This window comes from Leptosomus discolor, chromosome 16, assembly GCF_034619465.1.
Source record: "Leptosomus discolor isolate bLepDis1 chromosome 16, bLepDis1.hap2, whole genome shotgun sequence".
Taxonomy (NCBI): domain Eukaryota; kingdom Metazoa; phylum Chordata; class Aves; order Leptosomiformes; family Leptosomidae; genus Leptosomus; species Leptosomus discolor.
Window position 1 is genome coordinate 9,869,744 of NC_141406.1, and position 21,978 is coordinate 9,891,721.

At 39.1% G+C, this 21,978-nt stretch overlaps 1 protein-coding gene across 1 annotated transcript in view; it reads right to left on the minus strand.

Annotated features, from left to right (window-relative positions):
• EP400 (E1A binding protein p400) overlaps nucleotides 1-21,978 on the minus strand; it is a 47,667-nt gene that overhangs the window by 1,981 nt on the left and 23,708 nt on the right. The window contains exons 23-52 of the mRNA XM_086474450.1: nucleotides 20,869-21,033; nucleotides 19,851-20,018; nucleotides 17,729-17,820; nucleotides 16,649-16,947; nucleotides 15,698-15,900; nucleotides 15,427-15,596; nucleotides 15,017-15,213; nucleotides 14,437-14,548; nucleotides 13,584-13,727; nucleotides 13,151-13,309; nucleotides 12,810-12,893; nucleotides 12,104-12,235; nucleotides 11,934-11,978; nucleotides 11,672-11,825; nucleotides 10,997-11,238; nucleotides 10,284-10,457; nucleotides 9,994-10,041; nucleotides 8,838-8,974; nucleotides 8,218-8,274; nucleotides 8,018-8,096; nucleotides 7,252-7,452; nucleotides 6,152-6,197; nucleotides 5,951-6,060; nucleotides 5,119-5,323; nucleotides 4,452-4,615; nucleotides 3,871-4,077; nucleotides 3,369-3,564; nucleotides 2,620-2,750; nucleotides 1,826-1,993; nucleotides 1,015-1,092 (exon numbers count right to left, since the gene is read on the minus strand). Coding sequence (XP_086330576.1) covers nucleotides 1,015-1,092; nucleotides 1,826-1,993; nucleotides 2,620-2,750; nucleotides 3,369-3,564; nucleotides 3,871-4,077; nucleotides 4,452-4,615; nucleotides 5,119-5,323; nucleotides 5,951-6,060; nucleotides 6,152-6,197; nucleotides 7,252-7,452; nucleotides 8,018-8,096; nucleotides 8,218-8,274; nucleotides 8,838-8,974; nucleotides 9,994-10,041; nucleotides 10,284-10,457; nucleotides 10,997-11,238; nucleotides 11,672-11,825; nucleotides 11,934-11,978; nucleotides 12,104-12,235; nucleotides 12,810-12,893; nucleotides 13,151-13,309; nucleotides 13,584-13,727; nucleotides 14,437-14,548; nucleotides 15,017-15,213; nucleotides 15,427-15,596; nucleotides 15,698-15,900; nucleotides 16,649-16,947; nucleotides 17,729-17,820; nucleotides 19,851-20,018; nucleotides 20,869-21,033 — 4,367 coding nt within the window. The remainder of the gene's footprint in view (nucleotides 1-1,014; nucleotides 1,093-1,825; nucleotides 1,994-2,619; nucleotides 2,751-3,368; nucleotides 3,565-3,870; nucleotides 4,078-4,451; nucleotides 4,616-5,118; nucleotides 5,324-5,950; nucleotides 6,061-6,151; nucleotides 6,198-7,251; nucleotides 7,453-8,017; nucleotides 8,097-8,217; nucleotides 8,275-8,837; nucleotides 8,975-9,993; nucleotides 10,042-10,283; nucleotides 10,458-10,996; nucleotides 11,239-11,671; nucleotides 11,826-11,933; nucleotides 11,979-12,103; nucleotides 12,236-12,809; nucleotides 12,894-13,150; nucleotides 13,310-13,583; nucleotides 13,728-14,436; nucleotides 14,549-15,016; nucleotides 15,214-15,426; nucleotides 15,597-15,697; nucleotides 15,901-16,648; nucleotides 16,948-17,728; nucleotides 17,821-19,850; nucleotides 20,019-20,868; nucleotides 21,034-21,978) is intronic.

Consider the following 21,978-nt stretch of genomic DNA (forward strand, 5'->3'; position numbering starts at 1 on the left):
GACATCAAGACCACAGTTTTGAAAATACTTAGCATGGCCTAATCCTACTGCCACTGATGTCACTGGTGTGTGTGGGAGGGGAGTTGTTTGTCTTTTTACCACAGACTTCAACAGTCCCAGAGTTATGCCAACATCGATGACTTTGGAAAATCTGGTTTTTAATGTCCCTTGAAAAACCATCTAGGAGCTCTTACTGACTGCAGAGGACAACTCGACTTGTGTTGACTGATGAGGTTTCTACTTCCTGCTGCCTACCTTGCCCTTGAAGCGTTCACATCCGAGGTGGTTATCAGTCAGCTTACACCACTTTATCATCTTTTTCAGATAAACAGCCACAGACTTTATACTGCACTATGAACTGTGACAGACCAAGAGCCGACTGGCTCAGAGTTTTGTGCACTGAAGGCAATAACTTCATCCACCATCCAACGTTAAATCATCCCTGCCCATCAACAGAGTAAGTTACACCTGTTGCTACTGGTCTGAATGATATTGTTCTAAACAGTGTAAATAAACTGCCTGGCAGTTACAGGAGGGGAGACCAAACTATCTGATCTTCTCTTGCCCTAGCCCCGTCTGTTATATCTCATTTAGAACAGATATCACACCAGCCTGACTTTTACAAAGCACTTGGCACAGCTTTATGGGCTAGACAAAACAATTTGTCCCAAATTTTATAGAACAAACTCAGATGGTGCTCATTAGTTCAATTATTTGCTATCTTGACTATACATCACAAGAAACCAAGTTTTAGAAGTTCTTTCAGCTCTAGAAATTGTTTTTTAAAATCTGTTTTGCAGCTTAACTACAGCGATGAACCAACATTGCTCCATCTACTAAAGTTTTAGACCAGAGAAGATAGAGCAGCTGACTCGGCATTCACACGATTCAATTTTATAGAAGGGAACTTGCTATACCCTTCAAAAACACTGCCTATGCCACACATAAGGTGAAAAATACACGTTCCAAACAAATGAGCTTTCAACAGGACCATGGTTCTAGCACAAAACCTACCTGTTGGGAAACTGAAACCATCTGTTGAATGTTGGCAACAGTAGCCTGTTGCTGGACCACTTGCGGAAGTTTCGCAACCTGTAGTGACATGAAATAAAGAAAGATCTGGTCAAAATAAAAAATTGCCAATAGCAGCAACACACCATACCTATCGAAACTGCTACCAAGCGAAAACCTTCCCAAACTCCTGTTCACGGCAAGTTGCAGCTTGGCATTCTCAGCAATACTGAACTTTTGTAAAAAGAAAAGTTTTAGATCAGTGTATTGAAGAACTTAGCTAGGAGGGGAAGAGGAAAAGCCAAACTTTCAATTTTAACCACAACATATTTGTTTCCTCCTAACTATGTATGAAATTGAAGGAAGCACAGAAGTTCTAACAGGCTACTTTATCTGAGATACACTTTTGAAAGAGTTAAGGCTTCCAATTCCTAACCCCCTTCCTTTTCCTTGGTTAGACTGATCCAGTTAGGCAGAAAAGAAGGTAACTGCAGCTACTCTTGGCTGCCAGAGGTTAGGCTGGGAGGCAGCACCAGAAAACAGGAAGAACTCTGACTGAATTTGCCTTACTAAATACGGTACAGAATCCCTTACTTAACCAAAAAGGAGTGACAGTGTATTTCTTTCAAAGAGAAAGGCAAACTTACAGATTAGATAGTTCCTCTGACCTGCTACGAGGCCACATATTCAGCACCAACAAATTTTATTATAAAGTCAATTTAAACAATTGTGGGACTAGAATTAATATGAGCGGGTGCTAAAATGCTACATCACCTGTCATCTTCACAATTCTCCAGTCACTGTACTGTGTTACCTGTACCTGAATCTGGGCCTGCACTTGCTGGGTTCCACCTGGTTTCTGGGTTTGGGAAATTGGAGTTGTTAAGAACTGTGTTTTAATGGCAGGCTGTGTAGTGTAAGTTACTTTTTGTTGTTGTGACGTCTGCTGTTGGGTTTGGACTGTAACCTGTTGAGCATTTATCTGCAGAAGAGACAAGAAGCATCAGTGAATACAAAATACGAGTGTATTTTAAAGACTAGGTATGTAGCTACCAAGATTAATTATTTTAGTGAAACAAAATCCTCCCAGGATTACTAATAGCAAAATGAGCACTAGCAGAAAGCTTTCATGTGCTTATACAAGTATTCTGAATCACCTGAAGTATTTACTGAAAGCGTTCTGCCTTACACACACACACTTTATACAATAATGCACTTCCAAAAAAACCACATTGGCAGCTGACTGACAGCAAAGCCCATGAAAAGAGGACAGTTTAGGAAAAAGTATATTTTGCACAGTTTATATTGTAAACACTGAAAATCTTTGGAATTATTCCACATTTGGTTATATTAGAAGTGACTAAAGAAAACTTAGTGTTTGTTACTTAAAATAAAAACAACAAAATCCAGTTTGGGGCACGAGAAATCACAGCAAACAACAGTTTTATTGAAAAAATTATTAAGCACCTGACCAAGAACACAAGAAACAGCTCTCTAGAGATACACTTAAGATCCACCCCTGGAAATACTGACTGACTCTCTGGGACTGTCCTCGTAACGCCGAGCCGAAGCATCACATAGCTCAGTGGGAGAGCAAACAACGAGTACCTTTTGCTGCACAGTAGCCTGACTCTGTGCAACCTGCGGCTGGATAGCTTTCTGTTGCTGTGCTGCTTGATGGTGCTTGAGTTTTAGAAGCTGCTGGACATGCAGTGGCTGCGCAACTACCGTCTGGCCTCCTGAAAATTACAAAAATAATTAGAACTGTAAGAGTCTTCATTTTATCGCTTTGTCCCAGTAATCACAGCTTGCAAACACAGACTGTGCTTTTTATAGACCTATGCATCTGCATAGCTTTGAGCACTAATAACCCACTGATTTTAATGGGAATAAGACACATGATTTTGACAGTGGAGAAAAAAACATCCTGTTATCTAAGGGCACGAGTAAGCTAACTTTGTGTTCTAGCAATAGTCTTCCTACAGGAAAAATTCCATCCACAGTACAGGGGACACTTATGAAATACAAGTTTTCCTATTTCATTTTGCAACTTAAAAACAAATGATGAAATTACTGTGTCTTTATTTTTAAAACGATATCTCTACTCTCATACATAGATTTAAAAAAAAAACCCAAAAAAACAACCACATCTGGCTACAGAATCGGGCTAACCTCTAGATTAAAATGAATAAGCTCAAGTCTCTTGCCTCATTTCAGACACAAACTGGAATGCAACCTCTACCACTTTAGTTTTTAAGAAGTGTGAGTGTCCCACAGAAGACATTACCTGAAACACCCTACCTTTAAAAAAGTGGGATTTAAAATTTTATTATATTTTAGCAAGTGTGTTGACATACCTGCTGCTTTCTGTGGCTGCCCAATGGCAACACTAATGCCTGCAACAGTAACGGGGAGTGTGGTGACTCCTGCAGATGACACAACAGCAGCTGGAACAGACACCACCGGAGGCTTTGCCAAAGCAACCTGTGCTGCTTGTGGAGTTTGGGCCTGGATCTGTCCTTGTGCTTGGAGCTGGGAAGCAGGAACACGAGTCTAAGCAGTAAGGAATGAAGATTATTGTATTGGCACAAAAAATAATTGCTGCATATAACAGGTCATTATAACGTGATAGTTGTAAATACTTGTAAATATAATTGCTCCTTTACAGTAACACACTTCAGAGCTGGTATCAGTGGGTAAGTGAAATTTAAAGTCCTTTATGTTACAGCTGTATCTGTTGTTCTGCCTAGGTAATGCACAGGGCATTTGTGCACTTGACTGACCAGTATCTAGTTCATTTAAACCAGTAAAGAGAATAAGGTGTTTAAGACTGTTTTTGCAAAGTCAAAGACAACTTACAAGACGAGCAACTTGCAGGTTTGTCACAGTAGTGCCTGTGAGAACCGCGCCAGGACGAGGTGCTGTAACAGCAGTGAGTTGTTGAGTTTGCTGTTGCTGTTGCACTTGTACTTGTGCTGTTTGCTGTTGTGCCCCTTGCTGTGTCTGCTGCGCTGCCTGCTGCTGGGGAAGCTGCAGCTTCTGCTTCTGCAACTTGATCAACTGCTCCTGCAAAAAAAATCAAATACTTCCATCATTTCCAATGTTTTACGTAACTACAGGGAAAAACTGAGATGAGCCTGGAGCTTTACAAAAGAAACATTTTATGCCAGACTTTAGTTAAGATCAAAGAGCTAAGAATGCAATTCCTTTAGGCAATGGGTTGCCAGTGAGTAAGTGCTTTACATCCTGACCTACTGCAATAGTGGTACTATTTGAAATGGCTCAGACTCGCTGCCTTCATGAAATTTTAGTAGGATCAGATTTCAGAAAGAGCTGCATTTTACTCCAGCCAACAAAACAGGATACAACACATGCTGCTAATGATGCTTACAGTAACAACGAGAGTAACGTGCCACGTTACTTCAGAAGCATGTCCTCACCTGTGACAATTTCCCTACAGTTTTTATTTGAGCTGGAGACTGGGCTTGTGCCTGAGCCTGAATCTGTGGGACCTGCACCTGAGCAGCCTGCTGCTGCTGCTGCCTCAGAAGCTGGAAGTGAGCAGGGGTGATTGTTTTGCCGGACAGCTGGACTGTTGGCGTAGCTGTGAATAAAGAAAAAACAAAATGCTCTGAAGAAAGACTTTCAACATTCAGTTTAATTCACTGATCTCACCTGAAAAACCAAGCTGTCAAATGCATATTTTTCTGCTCCAGCACAGTTTGTGGACTAACTACAAATAACAACACATTAGCACAAACATGATGTAAAAGCAGAGTAAATAATAAAATACATGCTCCTTTCTTCCCAATGGTTTTCAGTTGAGACAGTCAATTCTAATACTTTACTGCTAGATTATTAATAATCTTTTGAAATTGTAATGCCCAGGGGCCAAGCAGCTCTCTACTGCAACACTTTATCCAGAAATACCAGAGAAAAAGTTAATCTGAGCACCAACAATAAAGCAAGTTAAAAATCACAGCACTGTTCCAATTGTGCTGCCAACAAATCCAGGCTTTCAATACTGCAGTGGTCAAGCAACCTAGAGAAATTCTGGGGCCCTTCACGTACCCTCGGAAAAAAAATTCCTAAACACATGATTATTACCTGGTGTAACCTGAGTCACCAAAGATCTTGTCTGGGTCTGCACGGGTGTTAAGTTTGTAGTTACAACTGCTGATGCTGTCACTGATGTTACTGCACGAACTCCCTGGGTCGATGCGATGGTCACCAGTTCTGTAGAAGCAGCAGGTGCTGCCGCAGTTCGCTGCTGGGTATGTACCACTTGTGCAGTCGCAGTGCCTCCCGAAGTCTGAAAAGGAGCACGGTCATTATTTCTCACAGTTTCTATACCTCATAGAAAGCTATGGAACCTTCTGGAAATGGACTAGACAATTTTAGAAACAAACATCAAAAATGGAAAAGCGCTGCAAAAGCAAAGAAGGTCCAAACCTTTCTAACACACCTATCTGCTCAGATACATCTCATAATCAGCACCTGGTTAAATCTTTTTCAAACAGGCTGATCGCCAAACTCTTAACTACATTACAGAAAGCTGGTTTTACTACCTTCCAATTTTTTGCTTTATCTTCCATAGTCTTAAACCACTAAAGTAATAATAAAAGATCATCGTTAACAAAGCACAAAACAGTTACAGGCTGGAAATGATAATGGCTCAATACACTGCCTATGACAGCACTTGCCTACGACCTAGTTTTAACAGTAGCATCTCTCAGGCACTTTTTTGATAAACTGTTCCAGTGTGTTCTGATATTTCGGTAAGGGAGAGGGGTTTGATACAGAATCACAGGACGCATATGAACTTTGCAAGAAGCAGAGTTTCTGGTAACATGGAAAGCTAAAGACGACGACAGACATGCTCATAAAACACGCAACCCAGATCAGCCCAGGGACACAACTGAGGATGCAATCTACTCACAGTCAACGTGCCGGGTATAACGGGTGAAGCCAGACGTTTATTGATGGGCTGAAAGGTAGCAGCAGGGACTCCAGCAACGGTATTCACTATGACATTTCCACTCACTGTAGCTGAAAGCAAGCCAGGATTAAATGTGAGATTCTAAAAATGAAAATCCAAATGCCCTATCATCTCCAATGCTCAATTATAAAGTCTTCTTACCAGTCTGTATACTGGTCCCCGTAACTGCTGTTTTGATCGTGCCCGCCTATTTAGAAGACAATTGAGGTAACAGTTCAGAAAAATAATAAAATAAAACTGAATATAGCTCTTACTCTATTATGCTGTTTAACACAATGCTGTATTCCAGAAGTGACAAAAGAAAATGCAATAAAATGCACAGCTACTTCTGCAGTTGTTCATTCATTCTACATATCAACAAGTAGTGGTGGATATATTAGGACTCTCTCACACTAATGAGCAATTGGAGACCAGCCAAATGTTTGGTAAATCCTGATCATTTGACATCCTTGTTAGCAGAAGAAGGGAGCAATATCTTACTCTGGTGTGCCAGAGCCAACCACTCACAAGGAACATCACTGAGCAGTAGATGCACAGCAATACTTATGGGTCAGAACCCATCCTCTGTCTCTTTCTGTAAAAGCTGTAGCGTTCTCGCCCTTCAACAAGCAAAATAAAATCACCACTGCCTGCACACATTAGTATGAAAACTGGACTGGATTGGCTCTAAAAACAAAACCCTCGGACCTGTTATCAGATTCATTAAGAGACTAGATTTAAGGAAGCCATGAAAACTTTGCACAGATCTGCAATAAAACAACCACAGTAGCTCCTGTAGGATGCCACATTCCACTTGCCTTGCAAAGGTTAATAAAGCTTTGTTTTTTAAGCTACTTCAACAGAGTAGCTCTTATAGCTACGTCCTCTTTATTCTCCAAGTTCTCTGTATAAACACTGTCCACTGACTGCGTAGATGTATCTGCTCAGACTTGATTAAATTAAAGTCTAAACTGAAAAAGGAAAAAAATCTTTGCAAAGGGTATGGTGTTTTTCCACCTCAGAATGCCAAGACCTATTGCTATAACGGGTAAGAATACAGTCTTAATAAATGAGCAAAAAAGAAGATACCCAGCATACACAGGGAAAAAAAAAAAAAGAAAGAAAGAAAGAAAGAAAGAGCTTTTATCTCACTATAGTGATCTAAAATTCTCACTTTCCAGAGAAGATAAAACATGCAAACATGGTACACACAGTAGAACTGAAGTTACTACATCAGAGGCACCAAGCCCTCCCTTTCTTACCAATACTGCTGTGTTGGCCACAGTAGTTACTGCAGTCTGCACTACTGCCTGCGGCTGCTGAACTACCTGTGCCTGAGCCTGCGGCTGAGGTTGGGCTTGTGCTTGCTGTACAGCTGGTTGCTGAGCTTGCTGCTGGCCAGCTTGCTGCTGCTGAGGCTGTGGGCCTGTCTGTTGCTGTGCCCTCTGCTGTTCAGCCAAAGCCTAGGAAATCAAAGTGTGAGCTTCACAGTCTTCAAAACAGTGCATGTAACAGTCAGGATGTATTTGTTAACAAACAAAACAACACAACACAACAAACAGAACCCCTTTAATTGTAAGCATGTATTACATATGTGTGTGCAGAGACAGCCTACAAATCTGTCTTCACTGTAACTCTCTAATTCCAAGCACATGACCCAACCAGGTTCAAACTGTAAGCTATACGCACGATGACATGGCTCAGTGCATAGCACAAACAGCGATTTGCCATCCACAAGCAAGGACAAGTATCTCTTTCTGAGTAACGTAAGGAAGGAGGCTACAGAATGGTCAAGATTTCCAAAAAGATGCTTCTAAACAACGAGTATGAGTATGACATACAGGCTCAAGGAAAGGTCCCTCTTTGGAGCTTGGCTATCTAAACCCTAGCACGTGAACAATTTGCAGCTGCTCACAACACCTACTGTACCACCAAACTTCTCCCAGGAGGAAGCTTTTCTCCTACTTCCTCTGTTGTCTGACTTTTTAACTACTGCAGTCACACATATAGCTGAGATGGAGACCATACCTTTTTCTCTTTTGCAATACGTTCTGCGCGGAGGGATGCAACTTGAATCGGAGGAAGTGGCTTATCATAGTTGATTCCACTAGAAACAATGATAAGACAAAGCACACAATCATTGAAAATACATAACTGAAAGTTAAAAAAGAAAAGAAAGCAAGCACTTTTATGCAATTCGTAACTCCTTTAAGACAGACAGTGCCCACCTTTCTGCGAGCACTGATGCATGCTTTGGATTCTTCTGGAAAGGATTCATGCCAAGTCTGAAATTGAGCAAAACTGTATTACTGGAGACAGAAAAAAACCCTTAAAACCAGTATTTAATTTCACATGTTTTAGCAGGTGACACTGCCGTTTTGGTGAAGTTTTCATGACATTTCCACCAGTACTGGAGCCTGCATACAGATAGGCATTTTAACAAAGACTCAGAGTAAATATGAAATGAATATAGAAAAACTTACTGCAGGAACTTACACAGAAAACAACATACTAGTAAACAGCATAGACATCAAAATGTTTACAATTCAGGCAAATGGAAAGCGTAGTTTGTAAGGTAGATGAAAAAACCCAACAACTAAGTGCTCTCCTGCTCTTAATCACACAAAACAAACTAATGCAGAGAGTAAAAGCTAACCCAAACACATGAAATATGGAGGTGTTCCAATCACACAAGGCCAGGACCCAAGGAAAGAGATCAAGAACAGAGGAACAAAACAGCTGTTTGAAACAGAATGCAAAACAACTTTTGGTTGTGAGAGCAATTCAGAACACAGTTTCCAGGAGATCTGTGGCGACAGGGAGATCGAATGACTCCAGTTAAACTTACAGAGGTTTGATAGGTGGACTTCTTTTCCCTGCAATCATTTTCATCATCTCAAAATGATTAGTATAAAGTTGCGTGTGGGTTGCACCCTCATCTTGAGCATAGATCTGATTGGTACGAAGTGGGCGACTGTTTTTAGTCTAAAAAACGAAAATAAACCAACTTTCAATTGCGAACACACCCACATGGCGTTCTGTCTACGTATTAACACATGGTGCGCTTGTAGATTATTTAAAAACGTACTCCAACATATCTATCACAGACTGGTTTCTGCCTCGAGTCACTGATAACTTACTGTTACACAAAACTCTACGGGAAATATATAAAGAAAGAGCAAAATAAGGAGCAGTTCTCACGGTCACACTGGCATCAGCACTTGGGGACATACCAAATGGCAAGCTCTAATTTGAAAAAGAATCTTTGCTTTAGTTTAGATTTTGCAAGTTTAATTCAGTACCCAAACCAAGAGCCCATTAGTTTATAGTTATGCATAGCGCACACATAATGTAATAAAACCATCACTGCACTGCTCTCCCAGCAAAGCTACGTTAACATCCAACACACCATGCCAGTCTAACGTTTGGCTTCTCCTAAGCAGAAACTGCCAGTCAGGGACAAACCTGCTTATTAGTCAGAGAATGGGACTACGGTTAGAAGTTCTAGATCCTCTACCCAGTCCTGTCACTAAATTGCTGTATGGTTTGGAAGAAGTTGTTTATAATCGTGGAATTTATTTCTGTTTCTGTGGCGTACTATCATCCTCATTTACTAAAAGGTGCTTCAAGCATTAAATTCACTATATATTTGTAATCCACTTAGACTCTAGCATGAAGTACATTCGCACAAATCTTAAGTATCACCATAATAATCAGGATAAGTTACATGGTGGTTGTTAGGTGGCAAAATACCCACTACAGTTTAAGTGAAATCACAAACTTCTTGCATGACTTAAAATTTATCTAACAAATCCAAAAGCTGAAGTCTGGTGTCAATCCACTGTATCAACAAAGAAAGGAAAAATAAATTTGGAATTTTAATTGATGTTTCAGAACTCAAGTAACACTCAACATGGATCTCATATGAATTATCTGCCCACCTCCATTGCTGCTAAATACCACACAGTGTCTAGATTTGATTTTGAAAGAATACCAATGCACACCTTATAAATACTTTTTGTCTTCTTTTTAGGATTAGCTTCGTACATTAGCTGTAAAATAAGAAGGAAAGTTAGATGATCTTTTGTGGAAGATTTTGTTCAGGTGCTTTTTCTTTTCAAAGAAATCACATAAAATAAGTGGAAATCCTGATGAGGATAATTTTATAATCTTTTAAAAGTTATTTATTTACACTGTTGAAACATTTAACAAAAAACAGGTGTTTATGGAGATAAGGAAAAAAAACTCTACAAACTTAAGGTAAAAAAAGACGCATCATTCTGTGTAAACTCACCTTTCCTTCTTCCCTTGGAATAATGACATTTTCGTATCTGTTTCGGCATTGTTTTGGTGAGCGATAGACTCTGCTGCATGAGTTAACAACATCACTAACAAGGTCCCAATTGGGAGTGTGTGCTGGCGAGACAACAGCAAGATTTAAAGGAAGCTCCAGCAGCTGCTTCACTGCCTACAACAGATAAAGGTACAAAAGCTCCAGATGACAAATCGTTCCAAACCTATCCTTACCCACATTGTCCACACACCACTACAGCGATACAGATAGCTTTGGGCTCACCCTATGGGTTCACCCACACTCACAAAGACTAAAAAAGCATAAAAATTATGCAGGCTGACGTGCAAGAGAACTTGGAGACTGGTGTAAGAGGAACAGAGAGCTGCCATTCAAGTGCTGCTCTCAAAGGCGGGGAGAACTTTAGCTGCCTTATCCAATGTCCAGCCAGCCCAACTAATCTGGAACGTAACAGTAAGTGGCCACTACAACAAAAACAGGACTTAATCATGCATTTTGTAGTTTAACATTTAATTTATCCTTAGAGGAACACAAATGATAGGCAATCTGTTCAGAGTTATGCGAGCAAAATGCCAAACTAGCCATTAAGAATCAGAAATAACCTTGAAGAGCTAAAGTGCAGAAAGAGCCATTTCTGAAATCAGAAGCAAAAATACAATAAACAAAACCAGCAGAAAGTGCAGGTATCATCTGACCTGCAGAAGTGCCCAGTCTTCACTGATCAACCACTCTGGATTATCCTGTCCAGCCTCAGCAGCTGGTTTGACAAGAGTTGGCAAAGGCTTTGCAAACTGGGTTTGTTGTTTCAACAGGATGTTCTTCTTCTGCTCTTTGCCCTCTCGGCGCATTTTCAACATTCCCGGAGTTGCTCGATCAAAAAGTGAACGAGGTGGAATAACTGTCTCTCCATGACGTTGCTTTTTCTTCCTACCTGCAGCTAAAGCAAATAAAAAATCGTTCTTGGTTAATAGTTACTACCCTTCTTTCATTCCTCTGCTACTTATAGCCTCAAAATGCTCCTACATGTGTAGAGAGTATTCCCCACTGCCTCTTAAAAGCGTACCATCAGGAACTAAACAGACCCTGCTATAAAGTAAGATCAGCCTCGTCCTAACTCACATAGTAGAATGCCTTTTTTCTAAAATCATTCTCTCAAAAATGCTTATATATCTAAATAGAAAAACACACCAAGAGAACTGGGGCTTCCAGTGATTTTATCGCTTCAAGAGCGCGGTGAGACAAGAATTTTCATCTCTTCAAACCTGCAAATTTGATCTGTACTGGATCAGACAAGTAGGATGAATGAAAAATTCCCTGGTTTTTTCAACTTTCAGCAATAAATCTCAGAACAGTTTTGAAGAAACACTTACCAGATGGATCTGTTTTGTGTCGTTTACGTTCCTTCCTGACATACACTGGAGGCAACTTTGACTCTGGAATAGGGGTGGTATCATACATCAGGCACATAACAGAATCTATGTAGATATCATTGTCATCCTGAGGTGGCGTGGGAGGAGTCCAAAGCTATACGGAACAAAATTTGTAGTTACTGCAATATTAACTCTCCACTGATCTTTATGACTCAAAAAAATAAAAAGCCTATTTAGACAGCCTGGTGTCACTTCTACTTACTGGCATTATTTCCGTTTGTCCATCTGGACCTTCATAGACATATTCCTGCACAGCAAAAAAAAAAAAGAATACAATTCAAATGATCCAACTGAACCCTGAAGGAAAAGGTATTCTCAGAATAACTGTTAAGAAATACATTATTAGGAAAAACAAGACTAATCAGGAATTACTTTGTTGTATGCATCCTCCCGAGTGTAGGTTAGAAGTTCCTCTTCATCCTCCCAAAGCATTTTTTGCTCTTTTTCCTTTAACTCCTTCATATGCTGGACTTCCCATGCTTTCTTTGCAGTTTTCAGTTCCATCTAGATGAAAGTCAGACTCCTTATAAACTTCATGCAGTAACAGACACTTGATTAAAAGTTACCAATTTGGTATTTTTATGGACAAACTCCTTTGACATTTTCAGGCATAGAAATCTCACAGCAATTTCTTAACAAATACTTTCACAATCATTTAGAAGATAATTTATCATCTCTGTTGAGTGTCTTCAAACCCTCAAAATAAAGCAAACTCAGAATTTCAGTTAAACAACCAAGACAACCAGATCACAGCTCCTTTACCCAAATAGGCAAGCTCACTGAAATTAATGAAATTTTTCCCCCCACTGTCAATGGAATACCACAAATATTTGCTGAGCTGTGCTGAAGAATGTCATTCCCATTTTACAAAAAAGAAATTAGGAACCAAAAGAATCCCAAAATAATAAGCTTTCTGTAAGGCATTCTGGTGTTCATAAGGCACAGCAAGAGAAGAGCAAAGAAGTGCCTACAGTATATTCCACGTCATTGGAGAAACTTCCACTTCACATTGAAAATATAACCCTGCCTGCACATACTGTGACAGAACAACATGGAAAAGAAAGACTTGTTGTTTTACCTCATTCAACTGTGGCTCATTCTCATCAACTGAAACGTGGAAGAGCTCTAAATAATTCAAAGCATATTTCTCAATTGGAGTCAGCTGAGAGAATGTATCAAGGGAAAAAAAAAGTTAGTATTGAGAATAATAAAAGAATGTTAACTGAAGGAGAGTGTATCAAAGCTCTCCTTAAAACCCTCTCTGATGGCTTAACATCTTAAGCCAGTAGACCTCCCATCCGTTTTATGGGAGTATCAACCCCATAGACAACAGTTGCTTTAAGGCCAGACTGCAAAGAAATTGAAATACTTTAACTAAACATTACTTTTTAACCTAAAATTCATGGAAAGTCATAGTACCTGATCCACAACAGCAACTAACTCCTGCAGCTGTGAGGGCTCTTCATTGTATTTTGTCTCGCAGAGCTCTGAGATTAAAGGTTCGATGCTTGACTCAGGTCCTATTTCTTGTACACCATCATTTGACTCCTCATCCTCTCGCTCAATACTGTTGAGGGCCTTTCAGAAAGACATATTTTAAAAATAATGAGGATTTCAAAAAGAAACCTCACAAGACTTCTTCAGTAAGTCTCCACTAAGGCAAGAGAAACAGTCCCCAGAAAGCGTACAATTCAACTGCGGGCTTTTGGAAGTTTTGTTACGAGGAAAATGACAAAACAACATAAAACCACCAGGAAAAGATTGACAGGATTTACGCAAATTAAAAAAGGTAAGGCAGCTGTTTAACACCAATGCTGCACAGCTGTATTTTTAATGGATGTGTTATAATTACCTCTATGAATGGTCTTGCAACTTTAGGTGAAATATTTTCTGATGGAGATGGCTCTTGAGAAAGTACTACAAATTCTTCTGCTTTCACTCTAAATCCAGAATCCTCCATAGGAGAATGAACTTCAAACAATTCCTGAATTGTTTGCTTGGTAAGCAGAATAAAAAAAAAAAAAAAAAAAGTACATTCAGCTTTCGGGATTATTCTATTTCTTATATAACTTTTATTTAGCTCAGGTTCAAGTGACCTTATAAACTATGGACCGACTAAAGAAAAAATAAACCTTTATCTATAATTTCCTGAAAATTGTCCGTTTTCTCTTCTGTAACTTTCTCCTGTAGGACTACAGAGTAGAATAAAATGTTAACAGTTCATTTATAGGAAAGTCAGAAATACACACGGTCTCATCCTGCAGCACCCCACTGGGAGTGCCAGAAGGGGATGGACTAGTTTCATTAGTGCAGTCACTGTCTTTTGCATCTTCAGAGCAGGAACTGAGAGCCTATCTCCCTAAACACCCACATTTATCTCACATTTTTAAAGTTGTTGAAACCTTCGTCTTCACAAGCTCTGCAGAATTTTGCAGCAGGGTGCAAGAAACCAGAACATATTAAGTGATGTAGATGATGCCTGCGCATCATTATGCAAGTAACGGAACAAAAGCAGACGGACGGTATTTGAGAGAAGGCAGCCCTAACACCTAGAGTTCAAGCAATCATGAAATTAATATGCTTAGCTATCAATTCTAGCCCAAACCAACTTCTGCTAAGCTGTTATTAAACACTCCAGCACAGATGCCTGAATTTATTAAACGCTCCAACACAGGTGTTTGAACATATTTTGGGTATTAGCCTACCTGTGTTAAAAAGGCCATTGAATAGTCATTTCCCTGAGCAGCTACTTCTCTGATCAAGTCCTTTGTGCCATTTTTCAAAAGCTTCTCTTCTACAGAATTACCACTGACAAGCCTAAAAGGAAAAAGAAAACAATAGAAATCTGATAAGTCATTTCCAAACCAGCTTTCAGACACAAAAAGAGAAATTGCCCTCAGAGAATAACATTGGACTCTTAAAATGTGGGGGTTTGTGGGGGTTTTTTTCGTTCTGGTACAAGCAGAGAACAAAACACATACTACCACCTCTAATTTAAAGCTTTCTTTTAACAATTAATGCAATTTTTAAAAAATATTAAAAAAACACCTCCAAAAATTCCAAGTAAACTAACAGACAAAAAACATGCAGGTATGATGCATTAATTACATTTGGGGTGAAGAAAGACCACATTTTCACATGATGACCTGGCATCTTTTTTTATTGAAGTGAGATGAACTTTTCATCACTGTTTCCATTTTATTTCAGATCATACAGAGTAGCACTATCTGTATTAACCTTACATTAAAGCATGTTAAAGAGCAGTCATTGATCTGTAACCATCACCTGTATATATGGATATCTTTACATCTCCCAATCCTGTCACACCATTCCTGAGCTTTTGCATCCATCACTGGGTTTAGATCGTTGTCATAAAACACGACAGTGTCTGCCTCAACAAGATTGACTCCAGTGGAACGACTATGAGAGGAAAGGATGGCACAGAAAATGCGCTTGTCTCTGTTGAAAATTTTCATCAGCTCCTACAGAAACAGAAAGCAAGGAGTAAATAAACCATACACCACAATAAAATACCTAACCAAATTCACTATAACTTAATAAAAACCAGACAAAAACAAGGCAAGTGTTTCAAAATGAGAAGAAACAAGGCAACTGGCCTTCCCCCTGCTGCAGCATATAAAAGCCTGAGCAGCACGTATCGCTGTACCAGTGGACAACCGTTGGGGCAAACTTACCTGCCGTTGTTCATGGTTAGCATATTCATCAATCCTCACAAACGTGAGGAAATGGAAATTCAGGAACAATTCCAGAATGTCCAACATCAGAATCATCTGTGACAAAATCAGCACACGGCGCCCTTCAGATTTCAACTTCTGAAGCAGGACAGCAAGAGCTTCTAATTTTCCTGTATTTCAAACAAGAAAATCAACAATGGTTTTATACAGAAATTCCATTTCTGTGAAACAGGAAATTACTGAAATATTATCACCAAGGGTCCTCCTTTACCTGAGTCATACTGCACCAGCCGGAGGTCAGGGAACTGTAGCAAGTGAGGAGCTGTAATCTGTTGCAACTGATGCAAGTGTGGAGCTGCCTTCTGCTTCAGACTGTGCTTAAGGAGTTTCAATCTGTGACTATATGAAGGGGGAGGATTTGCTACATACAAACATGGGGGAGCAGCAACTGCAGCTGGCAATACAAAGAGAGCCCTGTGAAAAGCATCAAAACAAGGGAATCCCAGTTTAGAAAGTTACATACAAAATTAGCATTTGCAGCAATAATTTTCAGCCTGTCAACAATGTAATTTTATGCTAATTATCTAACCACTTTGTTAAAGTGACTTAGTAAGTGCTGCACATCTTCAAAGTATTAATATTCTCCATCTCCCTTTATCTTTTTGTTTTATTTTGATGCTTTGATGCTAGCTCCTCTTAAAGTGTTTGCGCTGTGACCACTGTATTGAGCCACTGGAGCTCAAACACAAGAAAGTCCCATTCTACCAAACTTACTAAAAGCAATTCAAAAACATTTGTGTTCTTCTAATCGCATTTCACATTTCTAGAATATTGCAGCTATTGCTCTGCACACAATACACTAAATGTCAGCTTCAGCTAAACTAGCTTCTGCCTAAATCTCTGTGTCTGAACTCTTGCTGGTTGGCTCCAAAACATACCTACTCAGAAGTCAATCCAAAGCACAAGAACATAAGCTGAACTAGAGTCAGCTGCATTTGGGCTTGAAATTAGGAATGAGGCACTGAAAACTCTTATTGTAAAGATCATAAAAGAAACAGAAGTGACTGTTATTTTTATGTTCATACTGCACATCATTTACTGCTAAAGAAATCAGTCTAAACCAAGCAGCTCATAAACAGAAACAAGGTTGTAAAGCTTCTTTGAAAAGGAGTCTTTAAGAAATAACTGTGGTAAACACTTACAAGGCAGAGTCACACATTACCTGTTAACAACATCCTTTAGAGACTCCTGTTGCTGAACCAAAGTCAGGATCAATTCTTGCAATGGGTTACTTGGGCCTCCAGAGGCACTTGAAGAAAGGCAACAGTTCACAAAGCCAGCCCACCTCCAACTGTTCTCTTCACTGGAAGACAGCTGAGAGGGCTTTCTTTCACCAGCCAAAGAACACACACGCAGCAAGTCACTGCCATACATTGGGGCCCGTGAACAACGGCGCTCATTGCCAGAAAATATTCTGTCCAGGCGCTCCTTCAAAAGCCGGTTCTTTTCTTCATATGTTTCCTTTGCCAAGAAAAGTTGAAACAAACATTTGCTACTCATCACAATGACTCAGGAATTAGAGTTTCTTTAGAAGGAAGCTATCAGGATCAGAGCCCTGTGTGCTTTATACCGCCAGCATCCTAGATTCTAACGACTACTTAAACCGATCACAAAAGATGTAAATTTCAGATAAATTTGAAGACCTCAGCTGAATTTAATTCATATTAAAGAGTCAATTAGTTTAGTATCTTCTTGCCTCTTTTAAAGAACATTTTTGTAGTTTTGGAAATAAAACAAAAGTAGTAATTTCTATTTGGGACACTTGAACTAACACATTAACACTGATAAGCTGCAGGTTCCTGTGCAGTTTAACATATACTTCACATTTCCCTATGCTTTACAGGTTGCTTGAGTATCTTTTCTAAAAACTTGTTAAGAATAGAAATCTATAAAAATTTGCCCAATTGCCTTTGTGTTCCAAACACACAGAAAATCTTATGATCTTTTTATTTATGCATTACTACACAATTAGGACACTTTACAGTTTTAAGAACCTGTCTGCTATCACGGCACAAGAAAGCTGTTAGCTGCTTTTATACACCAGAATCTACTTTAAACTATGGATTATAGATGAAAATGCATCAGCTCCGTCAACCTGAAACACTGACAACAGTTGGCTTTTTTACCTACTCTGTAATCAAAGTTCCTAATTAATTCCAGCTGTGTAAATCACAGCTTCCAACTATCACATGGACTTAGTACCAACCCTGAAAAGTTGTGTTTCCCTAAGAAAATGAAATACCTGCAATTGTCCATGCGTAGGTGCTGGTTTTAACGCTGCTCCCATGTCACCAGATGACAAATTAGTAACTGCAGTTCTACCTGGAATACAAACTGAGGATAAACCTTGTGTTTATATATTCATTCTTCTGAAGATTTGTTTCATTTATTATTTTCAATAAGCAGACATTTCATAGCTGTAACACATGATAATTGCAGGCAAATTTTTAGTCTAAATGCCCACTGGGTATTGCAAATTTGTACTTTGTTACACATCACACATCTAACAGATATTTACACCAACTGTTGTCACAAAAATCCAAGACAGATCAATGGAATTTTACTTCACTTGGCACAAAGACCTGCTGCATTCTTAGTTTATTCAAGATGTCATTTACAGTGCCCATAGGTATTAACATTTAGAAGTTATACTCTAAATCAGGAAAAGATTGTTCTAATTTATTTTAAACAAATCACCTAAGACTTTTCAGAAAATATATAAATTCAGTATATCTACAAATTGATGAAACTAGATGATGGAACCTCACAGTAGCATTCTTGTGAACTCAACTGCTAGCAGATGTTTTCCCAGACAGCTAACTAAACTGTAAGAACATTAGACAGGTAAACTAATCGAAACGACAGTAATACCCTTCATGCATTAGCAGAGTACAGACACTGTGTAGCAGTTATGTTCTTGACAGGATATATAGGTTTCTATTCTCAGCCAGAATGCATTGCTCATCAGCACTTATTATTTCTACTAGAAAAGCAGCACAACCCTTCAGTAGTCACTCTGAAACTGTATTTAGTGGTGAGTCAATACACCCACGAAGAACTGCATTCAAGTTAACAAGCAGGTGCTAGCCCTTACATTAAGAATAATAGAGTCTAAGGAGTATGCAGGCATTTAAGCTTTGCCTTTCTGCATTTTTGTTATAAACAAGGTAATATAGACGGCCAGTATAAGCCCAGTTTTACTGCACAGCTACATGTGAGCCCAGCAATTATAGTTTCCAATCACCCAAAGCAATGGAATTTACTTGGCACTTATCCAAAATTCAGAAAGTCAAAATAAGTACTTTCAACATGCTTTACATCTTCCTCCAAAGATGAACAGCAAAAACAATGTTTTCTTTTATCAACTGGAACCAGTACTTTAGATATTATTGCTTTTAACCGAGCTCTCTTTTTACCATCATGAGCGTAGTGAGATGTGTAAGTTTTTGTAGAAATCTCACATCAATTTTCATTCTGAACTGTGGCCATTTTAAGGAGTACCTGTAATGTAATCAGAGCTGGAGGGTGAAACATTTGAGCCACAGATCTCCCAAACTATGACAGAAATCCTTTACCTCTCAACAACTGGGAGGCTGTTGAAGCCTCCTCTTCCCTTTTTATGATGAGATGTTTACTCTTCAGAAAGTCAAAATACGAACTTCAAGGGCACGTTAATACATCAAACAGCAGCAGTCAGAGTCTATTTTGAGGGAACGGTTTATATCCAGAGAAAATTACAGCAGCTGGCCATTTCCAGGGAATGAACCCCTAGCATTGCATTTATCATCATTTAACAATCTGCTGTTTTGTTGTAAATGCATCCTAGACAGCAATTCCTCTATTGTTTTCTGATCAACATATTGATTGCAGTTTTAAGCAAGGAACTGATCACATTTGCAGCAAGGCACCAAACATCTAAGCAGTATGTGCAGAGAGAAAGGGAAAACACTAACTTGATTTGATAGAGAAGCAAGGAAAATTAGATACAAGCAAAATCAAGGTGCAAAAATGAAGGGAATTCCTGGACATGCTCTGTCAATAAAAAAAAAATAAATCAGCCTAATCTTTCTTTGAAAACACTAATGAAGTATTTCAAACTCACTTCTTCCCACAAAAATCTGACCTAAGACACAACTGATAAAAAAAATTCTATATATTTAATACAGTTTCAAGCTCTCCCAAGTTTGCAGTAAAACATGACCTAAAACTCCAGTACACATCACGCACAAAGGATCTGCCTCATAGTTTACCTGCTTCCGAACTCAACTTACAGAATTACCATCTATAACAACTTGGGAGTTATATATCAATGTGACTTCAGTAATTGAATGTTTAGAGACATTTCTTCAGGCTAGAAAACCTACCTTGCTGTGTCACTGCTGTGGAAGTTGGGACACCTGCTTGATGCTGGTTTCCTAAAGCATTCAGAGCATTCTGAACACTTCCCGCTTGGGAAACTGTCTGCATTACAACTGGACCCTGAGGTCTCAAATACTGCTGACCAGGTGCTGAAACAATCTGAAGAACACTTCCTGCAATGGAGGATTTGAAAAAAAATTAAGCTGGATAGAGTGGAAAAGAATAAATAGTGTTCTCTTGCAAAAGATACTACTGTTATAAACTGATCATTACTGTTTCAAACTTTTAAATGTTCCCAGAGAAGTTCATTACACCAATCTGATTTAAAGTTCCATAATATCCGATAGCAGGGAAACAGGTATCTAAGTCTTTATAGTTAATGAAGAGTTTCACACTGTAGGGGTATCATTCTACATCTAGGTATTTTACACGAAATTCGGATGAAATCCAATCAGCCAAGAAATCCTCACTTAGTGTTCCCTCTGTTTATTTTGTTGGCCACAGGGAATCAAGATTTCCAGGTTCTCCTGACCATGGCAATTCACACACCACCAGCAGGGAAATTTGAGGGCAAAATATATTGTAGGTAGAGCATTCAGGTCAGGGTAATAGTTGGGTCAAAATTCAGAGGCACACCAATCTTGAAGTATTATTTACACCATTTCAGAACAAACCAAGAACATCCTCAGTTTTGTCTGTTTCTGCTCATCAGGGAGTTAATCTGAAACAATGCCTCACCTTTTTTTTGCTGTATTGCCTACATGTGAAAACAAATTCAATAATAAAATCTTGATGTACAATACAGACAAAGAAAGTAACCATGTCTTTCATTTGATATGCGTTCATTTTTCAAAACAGAGCTACCTTGTTAGTCCTGTCTCACACAGAAAACAGGCAGAGCAGAACAGTACAAGCAGCGGGGATGGAAAAATCTCCTTAACATACAGCAACTAGGAACGTGCTGCCTGTATCAAAACATGAGCATTCTACAGAATGGGAAACTCCCTGTTTTGAAGTAAGTACCTTGTAACTGCAAGGGTTGCCCTGCAGTGAGCTGGCGAAGTTGACTATGTGACAAAGTGAACTTGTTCCCTTGGAACTGCAGTGTTACAGGGGTCTCTGGCTGAGCGATTCTGCCTTGTGCTCCTGCTATAGAAGCCAGCTGGGCTATTTTTACTACCTCACCACCTGTTAAAGAGAGAAACAGGCAATAAAAAACCAACCTGAAGTGGGAGGTGGGTCGTTCAATATTCACAATTCTAAGTTTTGGTTAGTAAACTGGTGCTGAAGCGCCTTCCATGCATAATTATACTTAGTGCATCAAAAGTGTCATATAAAAGTTAAGCAGGTATTGCTTTCTATATTTGTTGGACAAACTGGAAAAAAGCTGATTGTTTAAAGAGTAAGAACAGGAACATTTTAGAAGTTACCACTCTCATTAGCAAAAAAGTTAAGAGCTACCTGAAAACTCATGTGACACTTTGTAACAGAATAGACATTAAAGTGATTTTCACTGCCTTTTCAAGAGCACAAAGGAAGCTTTAAGAAAGAGACACAAATATTTACAGTCGTGGCACTATAAATAGACATTTGAAATGGCCTGAAATTTGGTGATGAAACATGGCTTACATCAAGCAATCTGCACTTAGACAAACCAAAAAGCTTTAAAGCGACAAGGATCAAGGTTTTTGTGATTTAAATGCAGAAAGGTTAGAGGCACTTAAGCATTAAGTTTTATGATATTGAGAAAACACTGGCGTGAAAATTTAGCTTTTGTAAAGGCAGTGCATTAACCCCAGAGATAAAATTAATACATCAGTGCTCAGTACTCTATACACATGCTAATAGGCAGTGCACATACAACCTTAAAGCAAAGCCTCATCGCTTTTCTCTGCCTAACACTTGCAACGTTCCTCTGTGCGAGAGAGGCCTTAGCAGATGGATTAGTGTTTAATATGAAAGGAATAATTAGGATAGAGCTAAAACATTTGGTCTGAAGGTAGTCTTGCCAGCAGAAGAAACATGCAGAAATAGGAGATTAAGTTGACACCACTAATGTATGTCCACAGCAATTCTATTGTTTCTTATCCAATTTTCGATTTTCCTTGGTCATAAGCAACGTACTGAGCAAGG